We start from the raw sequence: 26,018 nt of genomic DNA on the forward strand, positions 1-26,018 counted from the left end.
TTATCCTTAACTGTAAAGACTACATAAAAGAAGCCAACAGTTAACTCTCTAACACTAGCTACTATAAAAAACTAGAGGAAAATCCAACTCCCCTTTTCACCTCAACACTCAAAATCACAACATTTCCATCTGAACTACAAGAAAAACTTCAGACCCTTATCCCTCCACTACCCATCCAGGGAGTTTTTACATGCTCCCTAAAATCCACAAACAAGGGAACCCCGGCGGACATACCATTTCCAACCACAGAACCCTAATGGAAGAAATATCAGGTTTCATCAAATCCATTCTAAAACCACTCATCACCCAAAGACAGTTTTATCCGAGATACAACAGACCTGTGAAAACTCAAAAAACACAGAACACCTTCCCAGCAATACCCTCCTAGCCACCATGGATGTCACTAGTTTATAAACCTATTCCACACACCAAGACAGCATCCAAGCCTGTCTGACATCTACAAGAACAAGATTACAACTCAGAGTACAGACTTCAGGATATCACTGAACTAGTGTGAAGGATATGAGGATGACGTATACAACAACTTCAGTTTCAACAACCAACACTTCCCCCAGACCATGGGCACAGCTATGAGCACCACAATGACCCCACAATATGCCAACCTTTTTATGGCCCACCTGAAAGAAGAATTCCTTAAGAACTGCACCAAACCCATACCATACCCGAGATACACAGATGACTTCTTCATGATCTGGACTGAAACCTTGCAGTCTCTCATTGATTTCCACTACAAAATCAACAATCATCACCCCTCTGCATCAGACTATCGCTTGAATACTCTAACACCAGCATTTCCTTTTCAGACACAACAATCAATATCCAAAATGGTGAAGTACAAACCACCATATACAAGGAGCTCATGGACCAACATACACAGAACCAGCGATCACCCTAAACACACCAAGAAAGTTATAGCCAAGTAAATTATAGCAAAGGTCACTGATACCACCAAATTTGCATGAAGGAGACTATCCATGATCATCACCTCACAAACCTCAAAAGGGCTTTCACCCAACAAGGACACTCCTCCAGAGATAGATCGTGCTTTTGAAAGAGCCACCCGGATACCATGCGAAGATTTGCTGCGATACAAAAAGAAAATCCTCATGGATCACACACCATTAATTATAACATACCACCCTTCCCTGGAACTTGCACAGAAATTCTTCAAACAACTGCAACCCATACTAGAAGATGACCCAATTCTCAAAGAGATCTTTCCAGAATCACCCATCATACCCTTTAAACAAGTACCAAACCTCACTAACCTCATCACCAGAAGCAAACTCCCTATGACCTAAACCACACCTAATGGATCCAGACCATGCCAAGACAAGAAATGCAAAACCTACCAACAAAACTCCACCACTCCTACAATAACCATACCCTACAACAGAACCATTATCATTCCTGGATCTTACACCCACACCTTAAGAAATGTTATACATCTAAGCCAGTGACCAAATGCTCTTGATTAAAAATAGTAGGAGAAACCAAACAACAACTGCACAAGAGAATGAAAACACACTGAAACTCTCTCTGGACATAAGAAAGAACTTCTTCACTGTCCAAGCCCCCCAAGGTTTGGAATAGACTGCCTCCGGAGGCAGTTCAAGCACCCACTTTGAACGCCTTCAAGAGAAGTTTGGATGTTTATCTTGCTGCGATCCTATGATCCCTACTGACTTCCTGCCCCTGGGCATGGGGCTGGACTTGATGATCCTTTGGGGTCTCTTCCAGCCCAAATATCTATGAAATCTCTCAGAAAATAATACCCAATTACCTGTGAGGGCACACTTCTCACAAGACAATCACTCCCTCTCTGATCTCTCTGTTCTAATCCTCAAAGGGAACTTACAAAATACTTTTTGTAGAGGAGCCTACAAACTCACTTCATAAATATACTGGATACAAAATATCATGGGCTCAATACAGACATTGGGTTTATGACACATTACAACCTGACTGACATCTAATTCACCAGCTACCTGCCACACATGACCTTTTACACTTTTCTTTTCCCTGCTTCCTCCCCTCCCCTCCATCTTCCTAATTTCCAGCTATTTACGTTTTCTCACTCAGCCTCTTTTCTACCGTGGAAAACTACTAGTCTCCCGTACTTACCGTTGGCTTTCCTCCCCCTTCGTTTCCCCCCTCCCTTCCCTTCTCTATCCCTCGTTTTTCTAATTTCCACCTATTTACATTCTCACTGACCTCCTGTCACACTTTTAGCTTCTTTCATTCCTTGAAGTCTCAGAACAGCAGAGACTCCTTATGCCTGAAGAAGGGCGATTGTGCCCAAAAGCTTGCAAAGAACTTTTTTCCAACTATTCAGTTGGTCTAATAAAAGATATCAAATCTACCCAAAGAACCTTGCCGATGCCTTCAGACCAACATGGCTACAACTGAAAACCCAGTAAGTGGAGATCTAGACTTCAGTAAAGCAGACAGAGTTTATACCTCCAAGCTGTTTAGCACACATTGCAATTTCTGTAAGACTATTTTTTTTTATCTAAACTTCTGCATTCACAAAACGAAATCTTAGTGTTCTGAACTTTAGCTTTAAAAAAACTTGTAACCACAACATCACATCCTGACATGACTAACTCAATCTCTTATCCTTCTGAAGTAAGCAATTCCTATTTAATATATGCAGTCCTTTCAGACATAATCCAAAAGTATGAGGCCGTGGTTAGCTGCTATGAATGTTAAATCTCTCGTTCCAAAATCACTTTCAAAGATCAGCAGTGTATCTTACATGAGAAATAGACAATGCCTAATGACACATCAGATAGTTTGAGTTAATCCTGTAGAACAATGGAAGACATGTTTCTTGCTTTCAGAGACATGCCCCTGGCAAACTCCAGGGTGAGTGTCTGGAAATGAGGAAAGTCAGGGTTCCCTGCTTCCAGGGGCACGCCCTGCAGATTTTCAGGGGCATGTCTCTGGAAGTGGGGAACCCTGACTTTTCCTATTTTCACATGCCCCAGAGATTACTGAGGGCACATCCCTGGAAGTGGGAAAGCCAGGCAGGCAATCCCAAGGCTTAAGAGGCCCGATCCTGTGTGGAAATTCCCAGGGCTTATAGGACCAAACCCCTCAAGTCCCAAGAGCACCTGCCTGGGATAGCTGCCCATGCTCTGTCACCACAAAGCAAATAGACATACACTAAAACAAAGCAGCACACATTATTTCCATCTTTTGTCACAACAACAAATGTGGGCGTTTGCAGAATGAAAAAGGGCATAAACATCTTCTATTTGCTTTTGCTTTGTGCCACCATAAAAATTGCACAAAGGCAACATCTGGTTCCATCCTTAGTTTTCCTGGCTAAGGTTTTTCCTAGAAGTGCACTGACATACCGGTTGCATAACAGATTGGCATTGGTAACAGGAAAATTAACATTATCAGCAACTGACATGCTTGTGCACAGCCACAGAATGCACGCGGCCATGAATGCAGCCTGGGAGCTTGGAGAGCAGGCCCTTCCTGGTAAATCGGGGTGGGGGGTGGGAAATTGAAGCCCCCATGGTAAGGGAGGGAGTAGAGGCCAGAGGCAAGGCCAGAGCCACGGGTGGCTCATCCAGGGGCAGCTCTCTGCTGCTGCACCCCCCCCCAGGGGAAACATGGGGTCACATGTGCCCCCCACCCCGGATTTGTGTGTAGGGTAAGGGCAAGCGGGATGCCCACTGCGGGCTCAGGGCCAAGAGCTGTGCCAGCCTCTTCTCTGTGCCTCTGTCCTGCACACCACCCCGGAGTCGCATTCACTGCCCTGGCTGGGCAGTGCCTGCCCCAGCCCCTGCCCTACTTCCTCCCCTCAGTGTGGGTGCCTTGATTTCCCCCCACCATGACACTACTCACCCCTATGCCCCTTTCCCCCCTACAGATTTACCAGCAGGAGGCTGCCTTCCAAGCTGCCAGGCCGCCTTCCTGAAAATTAGCTATTGGATAGGAATTGGCCAATATGCCTGGTTAATAATCGGCCATCAGTACCAGCCAAGAAAGTCTTTATTGGTGCACTCCTAGTTTTTCCCTCCTGCTTTTGGTAGTTGTAGTAATGTGTTATATGAAAGTTGCCCACTTGACAGTAGTTCTCAACTCCAGAAGTGGTTGTATTTCAGCACAGAAGTTAGTACATAATTTGTGAAGTGCTCTGGCACCCCTTGGTAAGGAAGGCCACATATGCAGAGTAAAGTACAAATTATTTTGTATGACAACTTGTATTTTCTTTGGATCTCAGAGAATTCCTTGCTCAGTCCTTCATTTCACATTTTCCATTTAATTAAGCATATGTAAGCAGTAGCCTTTAAGGCACTGAAACATTACTACACAGATGATTAATTCTTTTAAAAACATTCTGTTTGGACTCAAAAGAGGCTATGCACTTTGCATGGTTATTCTAATTGGTGGCCTTTTCATTAAATCTGGTTAAGTTACTGTTGCATATTCTGTCTATATTTGCATTTGCAGTTCTTTTGACCATAGCACAGTTTATAATACTATCAAACATTTAGTAAAGATGCCAATCAAAAATGTACAACACTGGTAATGGAAAAATCAGACACCATACCCTTGCAACTCTGCATACTTTAAAAACTCCAGACTGTACTTTATTAGCAACTGTTTATGACAGTCATTTAAACAGTAATCAGTGTTTCTGTCCTTTAGACCAATTAAATGGAGACAGCCATATCCAAAGGCAAGCAGTAAACAAAATTAAGAACATAAAACATGAGACAGACATGTTTTCAAGTTAAGCGTGTGAAAAGTCCCAGTGAAGTCAATGATATTTCCTGGAATAAAACCTAAATGAGAAAGTGTGCGCGCGTGTATATGTATATATACAAAGTACCATGCAAAAAAGCATGAGTAATAACTGTGACTCTGATCAAAAGTCCACTGAAATTATGCCTGTCTTTCCATTATCTCTAATCATCCTTGGGTCAGGCCACCTCACCTTTCTCACTCACAGATTAGGATTAATGCATGTCATGATGATTACCATAATTTCTTCATAAATATTTATTAAATCTAGTCCTATACAAATATGTACAGCATCTAGCAAAATAAGATAGTGTCCCAACAAGGGCACTTAAGCATTGAAATAATGCAAAAAAAATTCTCATCACACGCACAATACATGCTTAGCAATTCAGATTCAACAGAAGTTTACCAGGCAACTCATGACCCAGATGCGGCCCAAATTCCATTTGCCTTTCCAGCTGACACTCTCTGCTCGACTACCAAAGCCATAACCAGCCACAATCATATTTTGCAGATTATTTATAATCTAAATGTGTTATTACTGCATTTTCTCTCATTGAAATACCAAGTATTTAAAATCACTTGCTATTTGACTATATCATACAGTGTTCTTGAGACAATACTTTGCCAGGCCCATATACAACTGTCATTTGAAAACAAATGGTTTAGCACAGGATAAAGCTCATCCCTGTGAAGAGAAGTCTATGCACCATGGAAGTCCCACCAAAACCCTTAAAACTGAGCTGATGGGTAGGCCTTGTGCAACTTCCTGGCACAGAGGTGAATCAGTAGAGACTATCAGGTCTGTAAAACAAAGGCTGTAATGGTCTTAAAATCCCAACACATGAACCAAGGCAAAGCACTCTGGATTCACTGCACAAAGGAACATTTGATTAAATTAAAGAAACATCTTTTTACCCTCATTAAACTGATAGTAATGGCTTTGGTCTGGACAACCATATTTGTCCAGACCAAATATTAAGTGCACAAATTTCTTAACATTCATATCTAGTGAACAGTCTTGCCTGTGGTATTTGATGCTTCCAAGCCAAATTAAATGGAGAGGTAATAAATCATAATAATAATCCATGTATTATTTGGTTATTCCTTGAGGCCTCAGCCGGTTCTGGACCCCTTTAAGATAGGTTCTGAACAAACATGACAGCTGCACTTCCCAAGTGCTTACAACTAAAACACACAAGGACTTTGAAAAACTAACCAACTAAAAGCTGTCCCAAATCCTGAAAAAGGTTTAAAACCTTGATTAATTATTAATTCACTCACACCTACTCTGGATTCAAGGAATATAAAGTAACAATTAGAACAACTCAAGATTTCTCAACTTGCTTCCATTCCAATTTAATTTTCATCTGCAAGAGAAGTAGTTTTCAGTAACCAAAATAAATAAAAATCAGAACATTTAAATTACTTTGGTATTGTTTTACCTCTATAAGTCATGTGGCTAATTAACAGACTAAGACCACAAAATAACAAGCCACAACAAACAATTTAAAAAAAAACCAAAAAACCTACATGGCTGGAGTAACTGGTTTAGAAAGCAAAGGATCACTGAAAGTTTGCAGTAGTTTGAAAAACAACTGCTGGGACGATTAAAAACAATTTAAAAAGTGTTAAAAAGAATGGATTTTTTTTAAATGTTGGATCAGACCTAGGCAGCTCTTTTAGATATGAAAAACCTATCTATAACTGAAATTAATCTGATCTCTAACATGATCTGACTTAAAGTCAGAAGTATTTTGCGATGAAAAGTTAAAGTTTTGTATCGTATCTGAAGGCACAAGGTTGATTCTCACACTACAAATTCAATATTTGCAAGATTTGGGATGCCCCTTTTGTGACTAAGAGTCAATTATGAGTTTCACATTTCTGTACAATGTGCAGTTACTGAACAAATCACAGTTTGATTGCACCTTCTTTTTGCTGAACTATAGCATCAAAGAAATGTCTGAGCCATGATTCAACTCACAAGGCCTGGAAACACACAGTGCCTTAATTATCTGTCTCCACAAACTCCTCAGTTCCTCTTTTGTGCTGTGAGCTCTATACAAACAATTAAAATCACCCTAACTGAGCATGCTTTTCTGAGGTAGGCTAAAGTTTACCAGGACAGGGTGATATCATCACTCAAGTGTCCCTTTATGGGTCAATCATTCACTTTCCAGAGGGAATTTTAGATGATCCATTCAGAGCAGGATATGAAAAAGACAAGGTACCTTAAGGAAAAGCCAAACATACCCACACTCACTAACAATGAATGCACTTTATGTAACAGGAAAAGTTACGGGTGCATTATAACACCAAATTATGGTGGTTATTTTCTTACAAAGAACAAATGATTCATTGCTAGATAAACACAATACCCACAAGCCAACCTAGAGCCTTCCCCATTCCCAACCTTCCTTCAACAAGCTTCTTTCTTTCAAATGATACAATATTAGTCTGTTAGGAATTTACAGTCTGAAAAAAGAGCTATTATTTTCTGAAGACTAAACAAGATTTTTTCATCAATTACCAAAGGAACTATCCCATAAGGGAAGTAATTTCTTGTCTACCAATTCAGTCTCACCTAGGACCTTCACTGGTTTAGGCGGCACTCCTGGCTGCACCTTTATTTAGAGACTTCAGAGGGAATTTATTTAAGTAAGAAATTTGGGATTTGGCCCTACAACAATCTGGGTCTTTTATTTTTTGTCATTATAAAGAGTGTCATGATTTCTGAGATAATTTTAATTGCATGGATAAAATAACTGGCAATCTATGATCCAAACCCTCTAATGCATTTATTTAATACAAGTTCATGGTATAAATTGAGAAACAAATTGATTCTTCATAAATTAAACTCCTAGGACGGTTTGGGGTTTGTGCCAAGGGTACGCATCTTCTATAGATAAACAAAAAGCAATTATAGGGAAAAAAAATACTGGCAATGAAATGGGATAATTCTATATGCAACCCTTCTGCAAGACATTACCAGTAGCAGGAAGAGCTGAGTTAACTTGTCTGCAGGGATCCTCCTGAAAACTTAAAAAAAAAAAACACGAATATTTGAACCTTGATTCAGAAACAGGAAAACAACACGCTTTATGACAAAATACAGGTCCCTGAGGGACAGTTTTTCTTCCTTGTCCAAATCAAATCCATAGCATGCCGGAATGGGGAGAAAAGTTAGTTTAAAACATTGTCTGCAATGTTGTAACCTGCCTATGGAAGACACAGTCTTTAAGTAGAAATGATAAGGTGGCTCTAACCCACCCTGGTACCTTTCTGATCTGAAGCTGCTGCAAGGGCTAAAACTCATGCTAAGTTGTTTATGATTTTTTATACCCTTTCCATACATCCTCTGTCCTTATAAAAATTCCTTTATATCTTCCAGTGGTTATAAGACAATTTGTGGCCATTTATTTCTGCCCTTGGAAAACTCCCCCTACTAGGTCTAGGGATGATATCCAAGAGGGAAAATCCATCAAAAAAAAAAAATCAATTTTCACAGAAGAAAACAGAATTACAAGGCATGTGTGCAATTTATATCATTCCTCTAATGAAAATGCATTAAAAATCATGCAGAGCAAATGGGATACAATATGTGTGTTTTTCTGTTTGTGGAGTTTCTATCACCATCACAAGCACTAGTCCTAAACTCGCAACTGCTACACACCCAAATCTCCCGTTAGCTCCAAACGGGAGCTTTAATATTGCATAAAACAAGGACTAGGACACAGAATGAAAGAACTATTTTATTCGTAAAATACTGCCTTCAGCACGGCAGCTACTGAATTTACTTCAATCTAAGACAATACTGAATTTAAAATGACCCCCCTCCAAAATTAGATTCTATACAGGTTAAATTATAAATCTGTTATAATTTTCCATGTATAAAATCTAATTAGTGGAAAGTCATCTTAAATTAATTCCCTCCTCTCCCCACCCTCATTGTTATGGTAGGGAAAGCAGCTACAGGGGACAAGGGGCCAGACCCCTACCTCTTGCTCCCTTGCCCACTCTGTACCTGCCCCTGCATCATGCACACTCTTGCCACATGCTTCTCAGCTGCAGGCTGGGGCTGGGGCTGTGCTGTGCTCTTTCTAGTGGGACTGGGATAGACTGTGCTAGAGGCAGGCAGTGGCAGCGCTGGGAGAAAGGGTTGGGAGTGGGGGCTACAGTTAAATTTGGGTTGGCTGCAGCCCCCCCACATAACCCCATCCCAGGCTGCCACTGCCTGCCCCAATGACAGCTCAGGACAGCCCCCGCTAGCAAAAGCCCAGTATGGCCCTGGCCCCAGCCCGTAGCTGCAGCTCCCACATTGCCCCGTGCAGATCTGGGGGTACACGCATCCCATGCCCTCCTGGGGCATGCACAGCAATGGGAGATGCCCCACCCCACACTCCCAGACGAGCCATAGCTCCATCCCATGCCTGCCCCAGCCCCAGCCCTCCCTCACTGCAGGGGGTATGGCTCTGCCCCTTCCTTCCCTTCCTCCTCCCCTTCCACCACAGGGGGCTGCACGCACACACGGGCATTTATCAGCCAAATTATCGGCCACATCAGGTCAGTATGTGTTACAGTCAATTTTCTTTATGTTGGTGCTGATCCAATATTGAACCAATCCATTGGTGTACCTCTATTTATTAGTACAGAGTACCAGAAGTTAAGCAGCTGAAATTATGGGGGAATGAAACCCCAGGATGTAAAAGCCTGCAGTATGGCACCATAGGTAGAAAGACATACTAAACCAGGGGTGGGCAATTAATTATTTTGGGTGGAGGGCTGCTTACACAGTTTTGGTGAGCTGTCGAGGTCCACATGGGTAGCCCCACCCCTTGACAGTTGCCCCGCTGCCAGTCACCATATTGGGACTGGAAGTCCCGTCCCCTAACCCCTGAACTTTGCTGCCAGAAGTCCCTCCCCGTGCCCAGGAAGTACTCCTTTTGGGAGAGAGGGTGCTGCAATCTTGAAATCAGAAAACCTCACAAATAATATACAAAAAAATAAACATCTTCTATAAATTATTTGAATTTTAATATATTTTTGTACCAAGTTGTGTGTTTGCAAAGTGTATCTAGAGGTGATTGCATAAGAGCTCAAAATAAAGTCCTACTGTATATTGTGTGTGCGCAGTAAGTGAGTGTATGTGGGGGGCATGCTTGTGGTGGGGTGTGGGTATGGTGGGTGCGGGAGAGCGAGAGACAGACACTCACACACACCGGCCAGGCTACCAGCTCCACTGTGTGCAGCTCTCACTGACTGCATGCGAGTCTCACGTGATGCAGACACGCAGACCCTGTGCCCAAGCTCCGTGCTTCTGCCGCCCCGCCTTGGGTCCCTGCCAGCCCCAGGGCACTGGCATGGGGGCTGTGCTCCTGGCCACTGCCACAATTCCCCTGCCATTTCTCAGCTTTCTCTCCCACACACCTGCCTGCCACCGCTTCCCAGCTGCTACCACCACCACTATCACTCTCCCCACCACTTTCCTTTCCATTCCCTGCCCCGCCACGAGCCCCATGGCCGACCCATCACTCTCAGCCGCTTTCTGCAACCCCCCTGCTGCTGTTCCCGCTGCTTCCTGTGGACCCTCTGCCGCTCCCCACACCACCACTGCTTAACACAGCCTCCTCACGCTGCAACTGCTTCCTGTGAACCACTCCCCCTCCCAACTGCTCCCTGTACCACTGCCACTTCCCTCTGCCCCCCTTTCCCTCCTATCCAGCCAGCACCATGCAGTTCCTGACTGCTGGCCAGATCACAAAGGCTTCCTTTCCACTCAGAGGGAGGGAGGCACGGAACAGCCCCAGGGGCACAAAGCCAGAAGCCACAGAAGCTTCCGGTTGTGAGCTGAGGGTGGGAGGGGGCGGGGTGAAGCTGGACAGGCCTAGCTGGTCAGCTGCTGGATCCTGCTGCCAGCTCCCACTGGGTCCTGCTGCTGCTGGCACCAATCTTATTTGACAGGCAGCCAGGGGCAGATAACAATTAATTTTATAAAATTTTTAGGGGCCCTACGGGCTAGACAGAATATCCTGGCAGGCCTGATTCAGCCTGAAGGCCATATTTTGCCTGCCCCTGTGCTAAATATTTCCCGAATTGCTCCATAGGAGAAGGGCAGGACTACAGCACTCCCCAGCAGGCAGAACAGTTTCATTTCCAGAAATAGGAGGACCCAGGCAAATTATGTAAGCCAGTTATGCAAAAATGATAGGCTTCTCTCATGTCCCCCAAAACTGGCTCCCTGAACATGATCACCTGGCAATTCAGCTGAAAGGTGTTAACTTCCCTCAGGTGTTACCCCTAGATAGAAAGGCTGAAGTAAGCACGGCCTCATGCTGGACTTGCTCCGAAATGTATTGCTTGTGTACAGAAAATGAAAAAGGTCTGTCCTTTTCTCCACTCCACTCACCATTACGCTTCCCTGCCTTTTTCATTATGAGAACCCCTGGGCCTGTGGAGGGACGGTGGAGGAAACGGTGTTAAAGGGCAGAGAACCATGCCAGATGCAGCTAACCCCTCTTTTGCATTTGGAATCAGAGATATGATCTTCTGCATCTGTATGAATGATTAGATTGCTTTGCAGAACTGAAATATGAGAACATAACGCAACTATAAAAAATGGCAGCTCTTCAATTTCAATGAAGAATTTATGTGGAGAAATTCCTTCATGACTCGCTGAGCTTATGGTCACTTCCTAATTTGCAGGCTAAATTCCATGGACATCTAGTACCTACTCACTCATTCTCACATGCATGCATGCACACATACACGCACACAGAGTTTGCACAGACAATCTTATTCTGGTTCATGCCTGAATGGCAGAGCTAAATAGAGGCTAATTTATACAAGTCAAATAACCAGCTGCTACATAAAAGTGAAGCATAATGCTGAATGCTCTGGGCAGTTTAAGGTACGCAGTTATTTGCTGGCTGGGAAGTTATTAATGTCTGGCAAGATGGTACAAATATACAATAAATATGTTTTAAATAGCAAGGCAATAAGTAGGGTACATGCTGTGCTACTCACCTCTGCACAAAATGCCTTGGCTGTCAATAACTTGTTTGCAGATATTACAGGTTTTGGGTTTCTTAAAGATCTTATTTCTGAAAGTGTGAGAACTCAAAACTACTTCTTCAGGCTGGAATAGAGGGGAAAAAAACAATCAGAGCTTTTACCAAGTGTTAAGTGCTACTCTACAAATGTAATAAATAAAATACTTAAGTAGTCACCCAATGTAAAAATCATACATTTATTCTGTTAAATCACCCTGCACATAGTACATGAATTGCAAAATATGGCATTTTGATCATTACAGTAGAAATTTCTATCATTCAATTTTATATGGGACCACTAACAAGTCATCTAAGTAAGGCAAAAAAGCAATCTACTAACCTAATGCCACGTTTACACAAGAAAGCTGCACTGCTTTAATTTAACTGATGTGAAATCAAACAGTTAAATATTAAAAAATGCTATATTGGCCATTTAAACTAATATAGTTCAGCTGGTGCAGAAGACTGTTCATACAGTCTTATTTCTATTTAAGAGTGCCCAAGCCAAAAGGTATCTGGCTTAAACCAAAAATAAGTGTGTTCACACAGCTTTCCCCAAAGCTTTCACTATATTTTTTTTTAAAAATCCCATGTTAAACTAAACTGATGTGATTATTTTGTGAAGATAGGCAACTAGAATTACTTCCAAAGAATGTTGCATGATAATTGAAACAATATACTTAAAATGCCCCGACCACACATGGGATCTTCCCAAACAAATGGAGAGATGATTAAAACATTTCCTGACATCTCTATCATGTAGCTTCTCCTACCTAGAGAATATGCAGATATTATAGTTATGAAACCTAACAGAATTCTAACAGAGACATAAAGCTCTCCAGATTTCCTCCCAAGGTACAACTACATGAAGTTCTCCTAGCACACCTTTAAGAAGCATCTATTAACCATCTCAAGTCATTTCTGAAATTATTAAAAGATAATTATCTTCTGGATTCTCCTTGTGCATTACTGATATACGCTTTTACGGACAGATGCTTTACATAGTGTAAATTTCTCTTTTCCTGGATAAGGTCAGGTTCAAATGTAAACACTAAGCATAGTAAAAAAGTTTGGTGATCAGTAAAAAGTTTGCAAATTATCAGTTAAAAAAAATATTGGGTTAGCAATCCTGCTCGACTACAGCAGTGGTTTTATATCTGGATGCCCCCACTCCAAGGGTCCCTCCTCACCCCCAAACCATTCTCCCCATCCCCATTCCCCTCAGCCTTATCCCTGTTCTCCCATCCCAGCACAGAACCACAAAGAAGAATTACTGTTTGCCTAAATAGGAGGTGAGAAGTGTTACTGGCAGATAAAGCAGCAGCACGTGGCTGGGGTGGGAGAGGACTACAGACTACAAAGTCCTAATAGAATGCTCCAGGAACACTCCATTCAGACACTGCTCTGCTGTCTTCCAACACCCAGCCTTGCTCAGACATAGAACTTCAACCAAGCTCTAGCTGTTTAGTGCTTTTACAAACAGCTCACTTTTTCCTACAGACTTTGCAGGCAAGCAGTTTTAGGTTTATTTTTTTATGGACAGTTGGCAACCAGGCACAAGTCATAATAGCCAAGTAGTTCATGGAGAACTCCTGGGACAGATTTTTGTTTTTTAATAATGTCCTCTCTTTTTTTTTATTGTTGATAGTTGATAGGTAGAATAGGGCTGTGGAGGAACAGTGTCATTGTTGTAGTAGAAAGGAGACTTCTGCAAGACCTCCCAAGGACAGCCATAATTTGAATTTCCCTGGTCTACAGACAAAGTATGTCCTATAGACCACTGGCCCCAGGTGGGAAAGCCAGCCTCTTGGCATCCAGCAGGCAAATCAAGGGCCTGCCAGCAACCCTGGGAGGGCTGAAGGAGCTGTACCAGAGTCCTCCCAGGAGTGCAGGCTCCCAATCTGCCCGCCAGATGACAGGAGGTGGGTGCTGTTGGCTGGGACCAGCACTGAAGCCGGCTTCAAAACTCAAAACGTTTCAATTTCCCTTGTTTCATTTTGAAGCTGTTTCAAAGGCTTTTGTTTGGTTTCGATTTTACTTTTTTGAGCTCAAAATGCATCAAAACAGGTTCAAAACAAAATACCAGGTGAAATTTTGCACAGTCCTAGTGCTTTCCGCCTCTCAGACCTTTCATGTAGGCTCAGTCTTAAATACTTAAAGCAGTTTAGCACAGAAGTAGAAGCATATTAATCCAACATACTTTTTGCTCACTTCCCGCCTGATGTCACAAAAACTTGATTTTTGCTCCCCCTACTTTCTTAAACAACTCACAAACTGATGCTTCAGTTTCCTGGGATTCTGCCTGTGCATTCTTGTGCTCTCCAAGGTTGCTTGAAAGCTACTGTTTGAAGCAAGGATTTTTCTCTCTCTCTCAGGAAAAAATGAGCTAACAATAACACTCTCCTCACTTTCCTGCTCCCAGGCTGCTACCACAAATGCTGTTGCTGGGGCAGCAACTCTTCAGGTAGGAGAGGCTGAAACGATTAGTAATTACACCTCCAAAAGCATACACCCCTCTCAAAGTTCTTTTCCCTGCTCTCCCTTCTATTTTTATGGGCCAAGGAAATACCCCATGACCTCTTCATATGGGAAGCCCCATAGAAAAGTTCAATTAAATAATGACTTAAAAGAGCTCTTTATGATGAGGTAGGGCCCCTAATTACAAAAACTTTGCAGAGGTAAGCCATATATCTATTTCTGTGGAGTAACATCAAACTAAATCAAATGGCAAAGAGAAAGAAAAGTCGGCCAAGGGAAATGCCAGATAACTCATTTCCCCTAGCCTCTCTGTTATGAATTATTTGTTTTTACTTTTGTCACTTTTTAAAAAATCCTCACCGGTGTTTATTATTTAAATTCTACATGGTACAGTCCCATAAAGTAACCAGTTACTAGCAACCACAACAGAAAATTGAGGAGAAAAAAATCCCATCATGGTGATTTTTGCTCAACTCAAATGGAATTTCAAAATGTAGATATAACGATGACAGGAAATTACACTGTCAAACCCAAAGAGTTTTTATTTGTGCCTCAAAATTCTTTAGACAGTTTTTCCACATAGGAAAATATTCCCAATTTTCTTTTCTAAATCATCGTGTCATGTTCACTTCAGATTTCATTATCAGAAAAAAAGTTTAATTTTGCACTGTGTACATAGGCCAAGTAATGAGATGTTATCTACCAGTAATATACAATGGATTTTAGAACAGAAGCAATTTGAGCATAATGGCTATATCAAAATTCCTACTCACAATGCTCCTTTACAACAGAACACCGTGCGCAAACTGGATAATACTTTCTGAAATAGGAAGCAAAACAAAGCACACAGATCTTCTGTTAATTTTGAATGTGGCTTATCTGTTAGAAAGTATGCTGCTGGCACATGATTAAAAAACACATACTGCTTTTAACACAAGCCTATGTGAATCTGGCCATATGACATGAGTTGCTCCTTTCATAACAATTAGCAGAAACTTTATATACAGTGAAGGCTATTTTTTCCTCTCAGTATCTTAGATTATTCCCATAGCTCTAGGGGGAGGAGCAGTTGTCATGACAGTGCCTACCTACCACTTACTACGTGACATGGCTAAGGTCACACACACGCACACACACACAAATTCAGTACTCAAGGTGAAAAAAGAACCCTTTTTCTAGCTCCCAGAAAGTGCTCTATAAGTAACAGAAATCCTACTGCCTCTTTCAGAGAAGCAGCTGAATGAAACAGGAACACATGGCATGATGACAGCTGCTCTGTCAAGTGAACCAAAGGGGTCTTTCCATCTCACTGTACTGGCAGGAAATGTGACAAGACTGTCTCCGCTAGAAGCCACCCATTGCAATGTGACATAACATGGTGTCATCCCACCAGACAATATTAAAATACAAAAAGGAGACAAAAAACAAACAAGCACAACCAAGGGAAAAAATACAAGGATTTTCAGTGGAAACCTACCTTGGAAAATTACCATTTAAACAACATAGAATCAATGAGTCGGAAGGGACCTGCACAGATCATCTAGTCTGACCCCCTGCCACGGGCAGGAAGGAGCACTGGGGGTGGGAGGGGTCATAAGACCCCAGCCAGGTGCCTATCCAGTCTCCTCTTGAAGATCCCCGGGGAAGGTGAGAGCACCACCTCTCTGGGAAGCCTATTTCAGGCTCTGGCCACCCTTACCGTGAAGCAGTTCTTCCTAATATCTAACCTAAACCTATCCTCCCTCAGCTTGTGGGCATTGTTCCTGGTGACTCCAAGGGGGGCCCTGGTGAACAGACTTTCCCCGAGTCCCTGATGATGGCCACTGATAAGGTTGTAGGCAGCCACAAGATCCCCCCCTCAGTCTCCTCTTGCAGAGACTGAAGAGATTCAGATCCCTCAGCCTCTCCTCATAGGCCTGGCCACGGAGGCCCTCAACCATACGAGTGGCCCTCCTCTGGACCACTCGTTCTTCTTTTCAAACAATTCATGGAAGATCAGGGATATTTGTTCCTGTTATTTTTACAGCACTTGGGAGCTGAGATTCCAAAGCACCAGGCACTATGCTAAACACCAGAGATGAACTGGCACCTGGAGCAAGCTGCTGTTGCTGCAGGGGTTAATAGAGAACTGGCTGCTGATCAGTGCACAGAGTGGTCATTTAAAGCCAAAATTTGGTGATGAAAAGCCAACAGGAGGGTTAGTATTTCCAACTTCTGCCCACTCCCCCACCTCCCCCCCAGCAACAACTTCCTTCTGTCCACAGTCCATCCCATGGCTGCTGCTTTGTCCTCCTAGCCATTTTGTGCCTGCCTGCCTGCCAGAGCTGCTGCAAGGAAGGTAAAAGGTACAGTTATGAAGAAAGAAAGATAAAGCGTTTCCTACCCCCCACCCGCCTTTAAGCAGCACCTGGGGTACTTGTCCTGTTCACCCACCTGTAGGTACACTACTGCCAAACACATAACAGAAAGAGTATATGGGAACAGGAAGCTGCTGGAGCCCAAGAAAGAAAGTTCACAGAGAACTGAACTACAAAGCATCACACAGAAGGTTACTGAAAGAGTGAGAAAAAGAAACCAGATTCCCTAACCTGCCACCCAGTCCCCTACTCACAGAAGGTTATTACCTCCCAGCTGAAGAGCCCTGCAGGCAAGGCTGACAACAAGCTTTTCAATACCAATGTGGATTTGTGTGGTCAGCAGATGAATGCAAGTCCTCCCCAATTTTACATCCCACATTCTTTGAGGCTGAATTTCCTAACAGATCACAGGTAGTCCACTGCACAGTTTTATGAGTCCACAGGAGCTAATGACTATTCTTCCGAGTAGTGTGGAACTGCAATCTAGCAGTTTTCAGACCACTTTCAAATACTGTTTTCAGACCACTATAAAATACATGTGGCCTACCTTTTATTCTTGACATTAAAAACATATGTAGTATGAAGTAAGTGCTTACACATGGGCTTATTTATTTTTTGTCAATTTAAAAATGAGATGGTCAGCTATTAAATTAGTAATCACCAATGGAGAAATGCTTCAACAATTAAAAGGGGGTGGGGGAATAAAACCCCTTCTACATACCCAGGTCTTTAGTTTCCATCCAGCCTCTGATCCCACATCTCCAACTACAGCCTTGCTTCCTCAATCCCAAGGCTCCAGAACTGAACTATGCTCTCCATTGTTTTATTATATTGACTCTCATTCCTAGCCTGGACGCTCCAGCTCACTACATCCAGTTTTGGACGCCACACTTCAAGAGGGATGTGGAATAACCTGGACAGGGTCCAGAGAAGAGCCACTCATATAGTTAAGGGCTTGCAGGCCAAGCCCTATGAGGAGAGACTAGGGCACCTGGACCTCTTCAGCCACCTCAAGAGAAGGTTGAGAGGCGACCTTGTGGCTGCCTATAAATTAATCGTGGGGGTGCAGAAGGGAATTGGTGAGGCTCTGCTCACCAAAGCGCCCCTGGAGGTCACAAGAAATAATGGTCATAGGCTAGCAGAGAGCAGATTTAGACTGGACATTAGGAAGAACTTCTTCACAGTTAGGGTGGCCAAAATCTGGAATGGGCTCCCAAGGGAGGTAGTGCTCTCCCCTACACTGGGGGGTCTTCAAGAGGAGGTTAGATAGGCATCTGGCTGGGGTAATCTGAACCCAGCACACTTTCCTGCCTATGCAGGGGGTCAGACTCTACGGTCTACTGAGGTCCCTTCTGACCCTAACATCTATGAAGCTATGAAACCTGCAAAAATGATGGCTGTGCCATGATTAGGCCACAAAACTGCCAGTCTGCAGTCTCGACTTGGGTAGGTCCCTAGCCATATAAACCAGTGATGAAACTGAACTTTCACTTGTTTTAAACTAACCAGTTCTGTCATTTCTAAGACTTGTGAAAAGGAAAGGAATTAACTTTTTTTAGTCAGTTAGCATGTATCCACACATCCAAGGAACAAAATTTGGTCCTTATAAAGAAAACTAAAGTCAAGACTATATCTTACTAAGTTTCATCTTTTGTTTTCAAAGCAAAATATCAGCACAGATAGTAAAACAAACAAACAAACAACCCTCAGGCTTACATGCTCAGACTTTATATATTACAAGAATTTCTGATTACTTTATTAGAGTCCATCTTCATCTAGAATCCCTATCCTACCCTTGACCACCATACATGGATTCTTGTGGCTGCAGGAGAGTACCAACAAGACAACATATGTGCCTCCACATCTTAATTTAGATCCAAGCATATTCCCTCCCTCCACTACTGACAGTCCTTAATGAAGCCACAAAATAGTTAATGCATAGAAGGGGTGCCAGCTCATACAGCAGCCTGCCAGCCCAGTCTTGTGCTCTAGACTCTGACAGCCCAAGGCAGTAAAGTCATGGGACTCGAGATCACAATGCTGCCAGCAGATGCTTTTCAGGTTTAAGCAGAATGTACATTTCTAGGGAAAAAACAAAATAATACTGAAACAGAAAGAGGCCAATTCTGTTCCACCTATGTCTTAGTGAACTGTGGCATTCAGTGCACTTTTCCAAACTGCTTAAGTCCATGAAAAATTGTTAATACAAAAAGTGGATGAGTTCTCCTTGCTTCTTTTCTTTATTAGTCTTAAGGTTTAGATAATGGTGTGTTACACAAGCAGATGCATGAATGGATTTTTCAGGAATATAAGCAGGGTGGAACAGAATCAAACTTCGCCACCCAAGTCCACTTAGAAACCCAACAGAAACATAATATACAGAAGACACAGCCAGTAGAAAGGAAGAGGAACACGAGAGAGAAAGGGATAGAGAGAAACTAAAAGAAAAAAAATCACATTACTATGAGGAGAGACAGTGGCAGCTGCATGCCAGAGAGATGAGCAACACCAACTGCTGAGAGCGGTGGGCATGCACATTTAGCTAACTGATCAGTAGGGACTGAACAGCAGGACTGACAGCCTCTGCACCCAGTGATGGCTTATCTGAACCTGTCCACCTAACCAATACTACCATCTCTACTATTTTCTGTCAACCCTATACATGGATGGGACTGGAGGCAACATGTTTAAAATCACACTGCATTCGAAAACTTCAGAAATCAGTCCAAGTTACCATAGTTAAACGTTCATTCTTTACATGGATTAGGATTACAAGTGGCAGTATTTCTTCATGTCCGCATCTGCATGAGATGCTGATTGCATAGTAGCATTGCATGGCAGAAAGTATGATGTGATGGGACTGCATCATGAAAAAGCTGTTTAGTGGCACTACTCTGCAGTAACTTCAATTACTGTGCAATCATTTAGTACTTGTTTATACAAGTACTAAATGACTGTGTAGTAACTCAGTATTTACCTACTGAGTTTTCATCACTAAATTTCAGCAAATGTCATGGGAAGCCATAATTATTCAGGCAAACCGGGTCAAGTAAAACAATATATTTCACTGACTTAAAATTTTTTTTTTTTTTTTTTACAGATGATATTTTCATGTCTTGACTAGAGAAAAAAAACCCCAGACAAAGTCACTCCACACTCTTCAATGTTGAGTTAACAGTCCTATCCCAAGATGTAATATTATTATTTTCACTGGACTGTGAAGAACTTCTGGCAAAGCTATTAATTTTTGCATTTTTTCATTTTCTGTGTGGTCTCGCAAAATCAGCCAGGGACCATACTGATGAAAGCCATTCTGCTTTGCCCAAAACAATGAGGTTTCATTTACTTATCTCCTGTTTCTTCCACTCAGCTATTATGAAATCAGCAGTGTTCTCCACTCTGAGGACATACTCCACAAAGAACATAAAAAATGCCATATTGTGTCAGACCAATGTCCATCTAGCCCAGTGCCATGTCTCCAACAACAGCAGTAGAACAGCAATGCCCAAAAGGTACACTGTAGCATACTAGCGCACTACAAGAACAACAGAAGCGTGCCATGAGATCCTCCCATGTGAGGAGGTTAAGTGTTCACTTCCCCCTGAGGTACAGACCAGAGGACATAGGGGGCAGACCGTGGAAAAAGCCCAGCAGGGTGAAGTTCCATATCCTTAATTGGCACTATCCTTAACTGGCACTAGATAGAGCAGTGATTCTCAACTTTTTTAGCCTGTAGGCCTTTCTCCATATTTTTTCTGAAAACCTACCCACCACCCCTTTTTGAGCATAACAGTGAAGTGTGTCACCACTTCTAATCCAGAAAAGTGTACCCCAGGTATCAAAAATCTGGGAAGCACTGCTTTTGAGGGAAAAAACTAAACGGTCTAAAGTAATGATTCTCAAACTTTTCAGACTTAAATCACCCCTTGTTTGACTCAATGGACCACTTGAAAAATGCCAGTCCTTAGCTTTCATTCATTTGTTGAAAAATAATAAAGCACTTCTTCAGTTGCAAAGAATGCAGAAAGACCATCCACAACTGAACTGAATGTTTTTGACACCATGGATTACTATTTGAATCTCTGTATTTATCTTGCAAGCCACGTAATGCATGGCACCCTTAAAAGGATCTCACAACATCCTGGTTGAGAATCACTGATCTGGAGTGATCTATTTCCTATTTATTAGTCATGCCTTCTGGCATCTCTAACTCAATATCCCTGACTCTTTGTTTAATAGCTATTAATAGATCTATCATCCAAGGATTTGTCTGCTGCATTTTTTAATCCAGCTATGCTATCTGCCTCTACAACCTCTTGTAATGAGCATCACAAGTTAACTACACGTTGCTTAAAAAAGTACTTTGTCTTGTTAATTTAACAAAATATATATGTTTGCTTATTTCTTTTTGTGGTTTTTTTTTTTAAATATCCATTTTTCATGTCTTTTGTTCACCCCATCCACCACTCTTCAAACCCTAACTTTTTCATTTCAACTGTCATGAGGTTCCAAGTAACTGCTCCATCACCTCCAGAGACAACCTACCTTTGATGACATCACAACAAAAGTGTATGTCACTTCCTGCACTCTAGTCAGTATAGCCACCTAAATTTCACATGCTCTGTTGCTCTCTAGCCTAAGGTATCCTAAAGTATCCTAAGACAGGTTTGTTCAACTTTGGCACGGCCCCTGGGCTGCACATTGATGGGAAGACAATGAAGGGGTGGCCCCTCTGGGATCCCCCGCAACTGTGCTGGCTGCATCAGTTGCACTCAGGCTCCCTCTGCATGAACTGTGGTGGCTCACAGCACCCTGTCCCCCACTGCACAGGGTGTGGTAGCAGCACGTGGCCCCCACACTCTGTGCTTACAAAGCTTAATATCATATACCTGGACTTTAAAAAGGCCTTTGACCTGGTCTTCCACAAAGTCCTCATGAAAAAACTGGGAAAATGCAGCCAAGACTACTTTACATTCCAGTGGCTAGGTAACTGGCTCCGTGGTAGGACCCAGAGAGTACTGACTGACAGAACTGAGTCATCATGGTGGAGGGTGACCAGTGGTGTCCCTCAGGGTTCACTACTCACACCAATGCTTTTCACCATGTTCATCAACAATTTGGATTCAGGTATTAAAAGCGAGCTAGCAAAGTTTGCTGATGACAAACTTGGGGGGAGTGTGGTCACGCTCAAAGACAGGCTGGAAATACAGGCTGACCTGGACAGGCTTGTGATTAAACCTGATGTTTAACAACATTAAACCTCATGTTATTTAATATGGAGAAATGTGAAGTTCTCCACTTGGGGAGAAATAACTCACAACACACTTACAGGTTTGGCAGTGCTAAGCTTGCTAGCACCACATCTGAACGAGACCTGGGTGTCACGATAAGACAACAAAATGGACATGAGCCACCAATGTTTTGTCGTAGCTGGGAGAGCTAATCAAACACTGGCAAGCGCCTACCGAGACATCTCGAGCAAGGCTAAGAATGTCATCCTCCCTCTCTACCTGGCCTTGATGAGACTGCAGCTGGAATACTTCATCCAGTTCTGGGTTCTGTACTTCAGGAAGGACATGGAGAAGCTTGAGAGAGTCTTAAGAAGGGCCATGCACATGATTAGAGGGTTAGAGACCAAGTCATACCACGAGAGGCTGAGAGACTTGGGACTGTTCAGCCTGGAGAAGAAACGACTCAGAGGGGATTTGGTGGCAGCCTATAAGTATACCAAGGGCGTACGTCAGGGCCTGGGGGAGCATCTAGTCACCAAGGCCCCCCAGTGAAGGGCAAGAAATAATGGGCACAAGCTGACTGAGGATTACTTCAGACTAGACATAAGGAAAAACTTCTTTACAAGTCGAGTATTGAGGGTTTGGAACAGGCTTCCCCCAGAGGTGGTACAGTCATCCACCCTGGTGATCTTCAAAAAGCACCTTGATGCCCATCTTGCTGGAGTCATCTGAGCCCAGCAGTCTTTCCTGCCCAAGTGTAGGGGGGCTGGACCCAATGATCTGTAAGGTCCCTTCCAGCCTCTAACAACTATGAAACAATGAAGTTTAGACTAGATATCCAATAAACTTTCTTCACTGCTAGAACAGCAAGGCAGTGGAATACACTGCCTAGAGTAGTTGTGGACTCTCCATCACTGGAGGCGCTCAAGAAGAGATTGGACAGCCACTGGTTGGGGAATGATATAGAGGTAGTATGCCTAACGTCCTGCTATGGATATTTCCCATGTTTCTGGGCTTTGCTGGTTGCCCCCATCCCAACCCCCTTTTCTGCTACATATGTCAAGTGTTTTTAAGCCTTCCTTGGAGGCACTGGATGTTAGCTACAGCCAAGCCTGGGGACTTTTACTGGGGTGTGTCAATGCTCCTCTTGGGACCTAAGCTGGAGGTTCCTGGCTGGGGGGGGGAGGGGGGAAGGGTCTTGTCCCTCTGCTCAGGGTCAGACCGATCCCCATATTTGGGGTCAGGAAGGAATTTACTCCATGGTCAGAATGGGGGTGTTTTTGCCTTCCTCTGTAGCAGGGGCATGGCCCTCTACCGGGGATCTCTTGAGCATATGTTGAAAATATCTCACAGAAGCAGGACATTGGCTGTCATGGTTCCTCTGCTTTAACTGTGGCAGGTTAGGGTGTTAGGTCTGTGTTGTCAGGGCTGACAGTTGTCTTATGTAGAGTTTACATTATGGTTTGTATAGGCTGGTTTGAATCTCTCCTGCTTCAGGCGGGAGATTGCACTAGATTAGCATTTCTCAACCTGTGGGTTGAGACCCAAAAGTGAGTCACAAGAATATTTCAAAGGGTCACGAGCAAGCGCCAGAAATATGTGCAAAAGCATGGGTTTCCCCTTGCAGGCTGGCAGTGTTCCAGGCCGCAAGGGGCTGCTTGGAGCATGGCCAAGAAGCAGCCAGGCCAGGTCTTGGAAGCAGCCCCAGCAGCCAGATACAGGTAAGTGTATGCTGAGCAGGAGTTGGAGGGCCACGACTTGGGGACTGTTGGAGGAGGGGGCAGTGTGTGCATGCGTCTGTGTGGAGGGGATAGGTGTATGTAGGTGTGGGGGTAGAAGGGGGCACTGGGGGAAAGTGGCCAGAAACGGAGTCTGCAGCAGGGGAAGGGGAGGGGAGATGGGAAGGCATGTGCCTTTTAGTGGGGAAATGGGTCAGGGGGAAGTTGTGTTCCTGGGCCGGACACCAGGGCCAATGCCCGTGCTCATGGGGGCAGGGCAGCCGGGAGACACTGCTCAGGCAGGCAAGGCTATTATCAGGTTGCCTGGTATGGCACAGGCCTCCCCTCTTCCTCCCTCCAGCTGTGCTGGGCTGGACTCACTCTGCTGCTGCCCACGTGAGCCAGAGACACCACAGCCCTATTTCTCTATGATTGAAGCATGCTCACTGAATTTTCTCATCTCACGCAACTGATATTGATTTACTGATACTTTTTAAGTGTTTTGGAGATTAGAGGTATACCAGTGATGTTATTAGCAATAAAATGTGTCTTCTGCACATCCTGGAATCTATTACCGAACATCTGTAATGAAAAAATAAAATTAAAAAAAAAGTTACCTAGTCATGGCTTAATAAGAAACATTGAGTCGGCAAAAACAACACACACACACACACACACACACACACACACAATCTTTTTTAAACTGGGGAATTGTTCAATAGATGTATTCTTTTATATTTCTTGATCCAGCAAAGTAGGTTTCTTCATGAGTAAGAAGCTATTGAGCCCAGTGAACAACTGAATGTATCAGGCATGTATGGCAATTCACAGATTTCTTCAAATCTTTCTGATATGCAAAGTTTAGAAAATAACATGTATATATTACAAGTTTGAAAAGTTTATATCTTTACAACCTGGGATGCAAATTTAAGTTTGTATCTATCGCTCCAAACTATTGCTATAAATCAGTGCAACTCCCTTTCCCTGACACACAGCAAATCCACAGTTCTCAAACATGGAACTAGCTTGGTAAAGGAGTTACACCTACTGAATAAACTCAGTAACCTAAGGTGGGGGGAAAGGGTGGTGCCAGTGTGCCCACCCACCCCCCAGAAGTCTTTACCATAACAGAAGCAGCCCTGCACCCCAAAGCTACAAGAGCCAAGCAGACAACTCCATGCCCAATAGTGTATCTGGGAAGGAAGAGTGGTGGAAAAACACCCCTTTCCCCTCCCATGAGGTTGTCATAGGAGGTACAGCCCCATACCTGGGGGGAGGAAAGAAGGGAATGAATAGGGCACTAGAAATGGTATCTGGGGAGTCTACGCAATAGCCTGACCCCAACAGCAGCCCAAGCCCAAGCCCAAGCTGCTGCTGGAATAAAAAAAGGTGGGCAGGTAAGGTTCCTCTCCCTCTTTCTTCTGTGCTCCCTGCCTCTGCTCTCCACTGTTCCAGACATTGAAAGAGCTGACTGTGCTTCTGAACAACTTGCAGACATAGCAAGTACATGCACCCCAGAGCAGGTGACCCTAACAGTAGATCCAGGATGGCAAAAAGACAGGTGCAGCAGAAGGGAAGAGCCTGCTACGCATGTGTCCAGTAGTCAAGACCAGAGCTGTTGGCAGCAAGCTGGAGGCACAGCTGGGATCAAACCACACCATCACACCCACCTTGAATCTGCCCCTGAGTGACCATTTACCTTTTGGCCTCAGTCAGACCCTGCCCATCCAGACCCCACTCTCCCACCCCAAACACACATTAATTTTACCAGCCAAATAAACCCGCTGCCTTCCAATCATAAATGGTTCAGGCTTATGTGCTTTTTCTCTCCTTATTGCTTCATTTTCATTACACATGTGACTCTGAGGCAGTAAAATAAGTTACAATCTGCAACCCAGAGTAACAAGGAAACTACAAGGAATTCCCAAATGTGATTACCTTACTCCGGGTTTAAAGCATTACTTAAGAGAGAACACTGCATAAAACACTGCTGAAGAATGAACATACCTCAGCTCTTCCTCCAGCCAGTGCTCCAGACGAACTCTTGTCAGCCTGGTTTAAACAAAGGGTTGCTTCAATTAGTGAAACATTACTAACTGACTGGGCAAATTCCAAAAATACTTCAATACCGTTAAAAATGATTTTTTTTCATTACAACTGGATTTCACAAATAATATTTAACCCCAAATCTGCCACATGGGTATGCCCTAAGGAAGTTCCTAGTATCAGTGAGCATATAACAAGGGTTTTCCCCAAAACTTCAGAAAGGTTCATGGTTATTATGGATTCCAGTTTTCTGTTTTTCATTTGCAGTCCTAATTGCGATTACTTAATTTTGTCTTAACTTACAAGGAAACTTTTTCTTTATAGACTTATTGCAATTTGGACTACATAATT

General features: G+C 43.3%; 1 protein-coding gene across 16 annotated transcripts in view; it reads right to left on the reverse strand.

The window, feature by feature from the left end:
• The window catches only part of TNS3 (tensin 3), a 505,358-nt gene that overhangs the window by 295,088 nt on the left and 184,252 nt on the right, over positions 1–26,018 (reverse strand). For 10 of the 16 annotated variants that reach the window (XM_090049500.1, XM_090049498.1, XM_090049499.1 and 7 more), the window contains 2 exons: positions 25,629–25,673; positions 11,812–11,923 (listed from right to left, as the gene is read on the reverse strand). In XM_090049500.1, the coding sequence (XP_089905626.1) occupies positions 11,812–11,923; positions 25,629–25,673 (157 nt within the window). Of the gene's footprint in view, positions 1–11,811; positions 11,924–25,628; positions 25,674–26,018 lie in introns of those variants that run through there. The other 6 variants (XM_090049504.1, XM_090049503.1, XM_090049497.1 and 3 more) reach the window with 3 other exon arrangements.

Source organism: Crocodylus siamensis, chromosome 5 (genome assembly GCF_052110815.1).
Source record: "Crocodylus siamensis isolate JL-2025a chromosome 5, ASM5211081v1, whole genome shotgun sequence".
In the NCBI taxonomy this organism is placed as follows: Eukaryota; Metazoa; Chordata; order Crocodylia; family Crocodylidae; genus Crocodylus; species Crocodylus siamensis.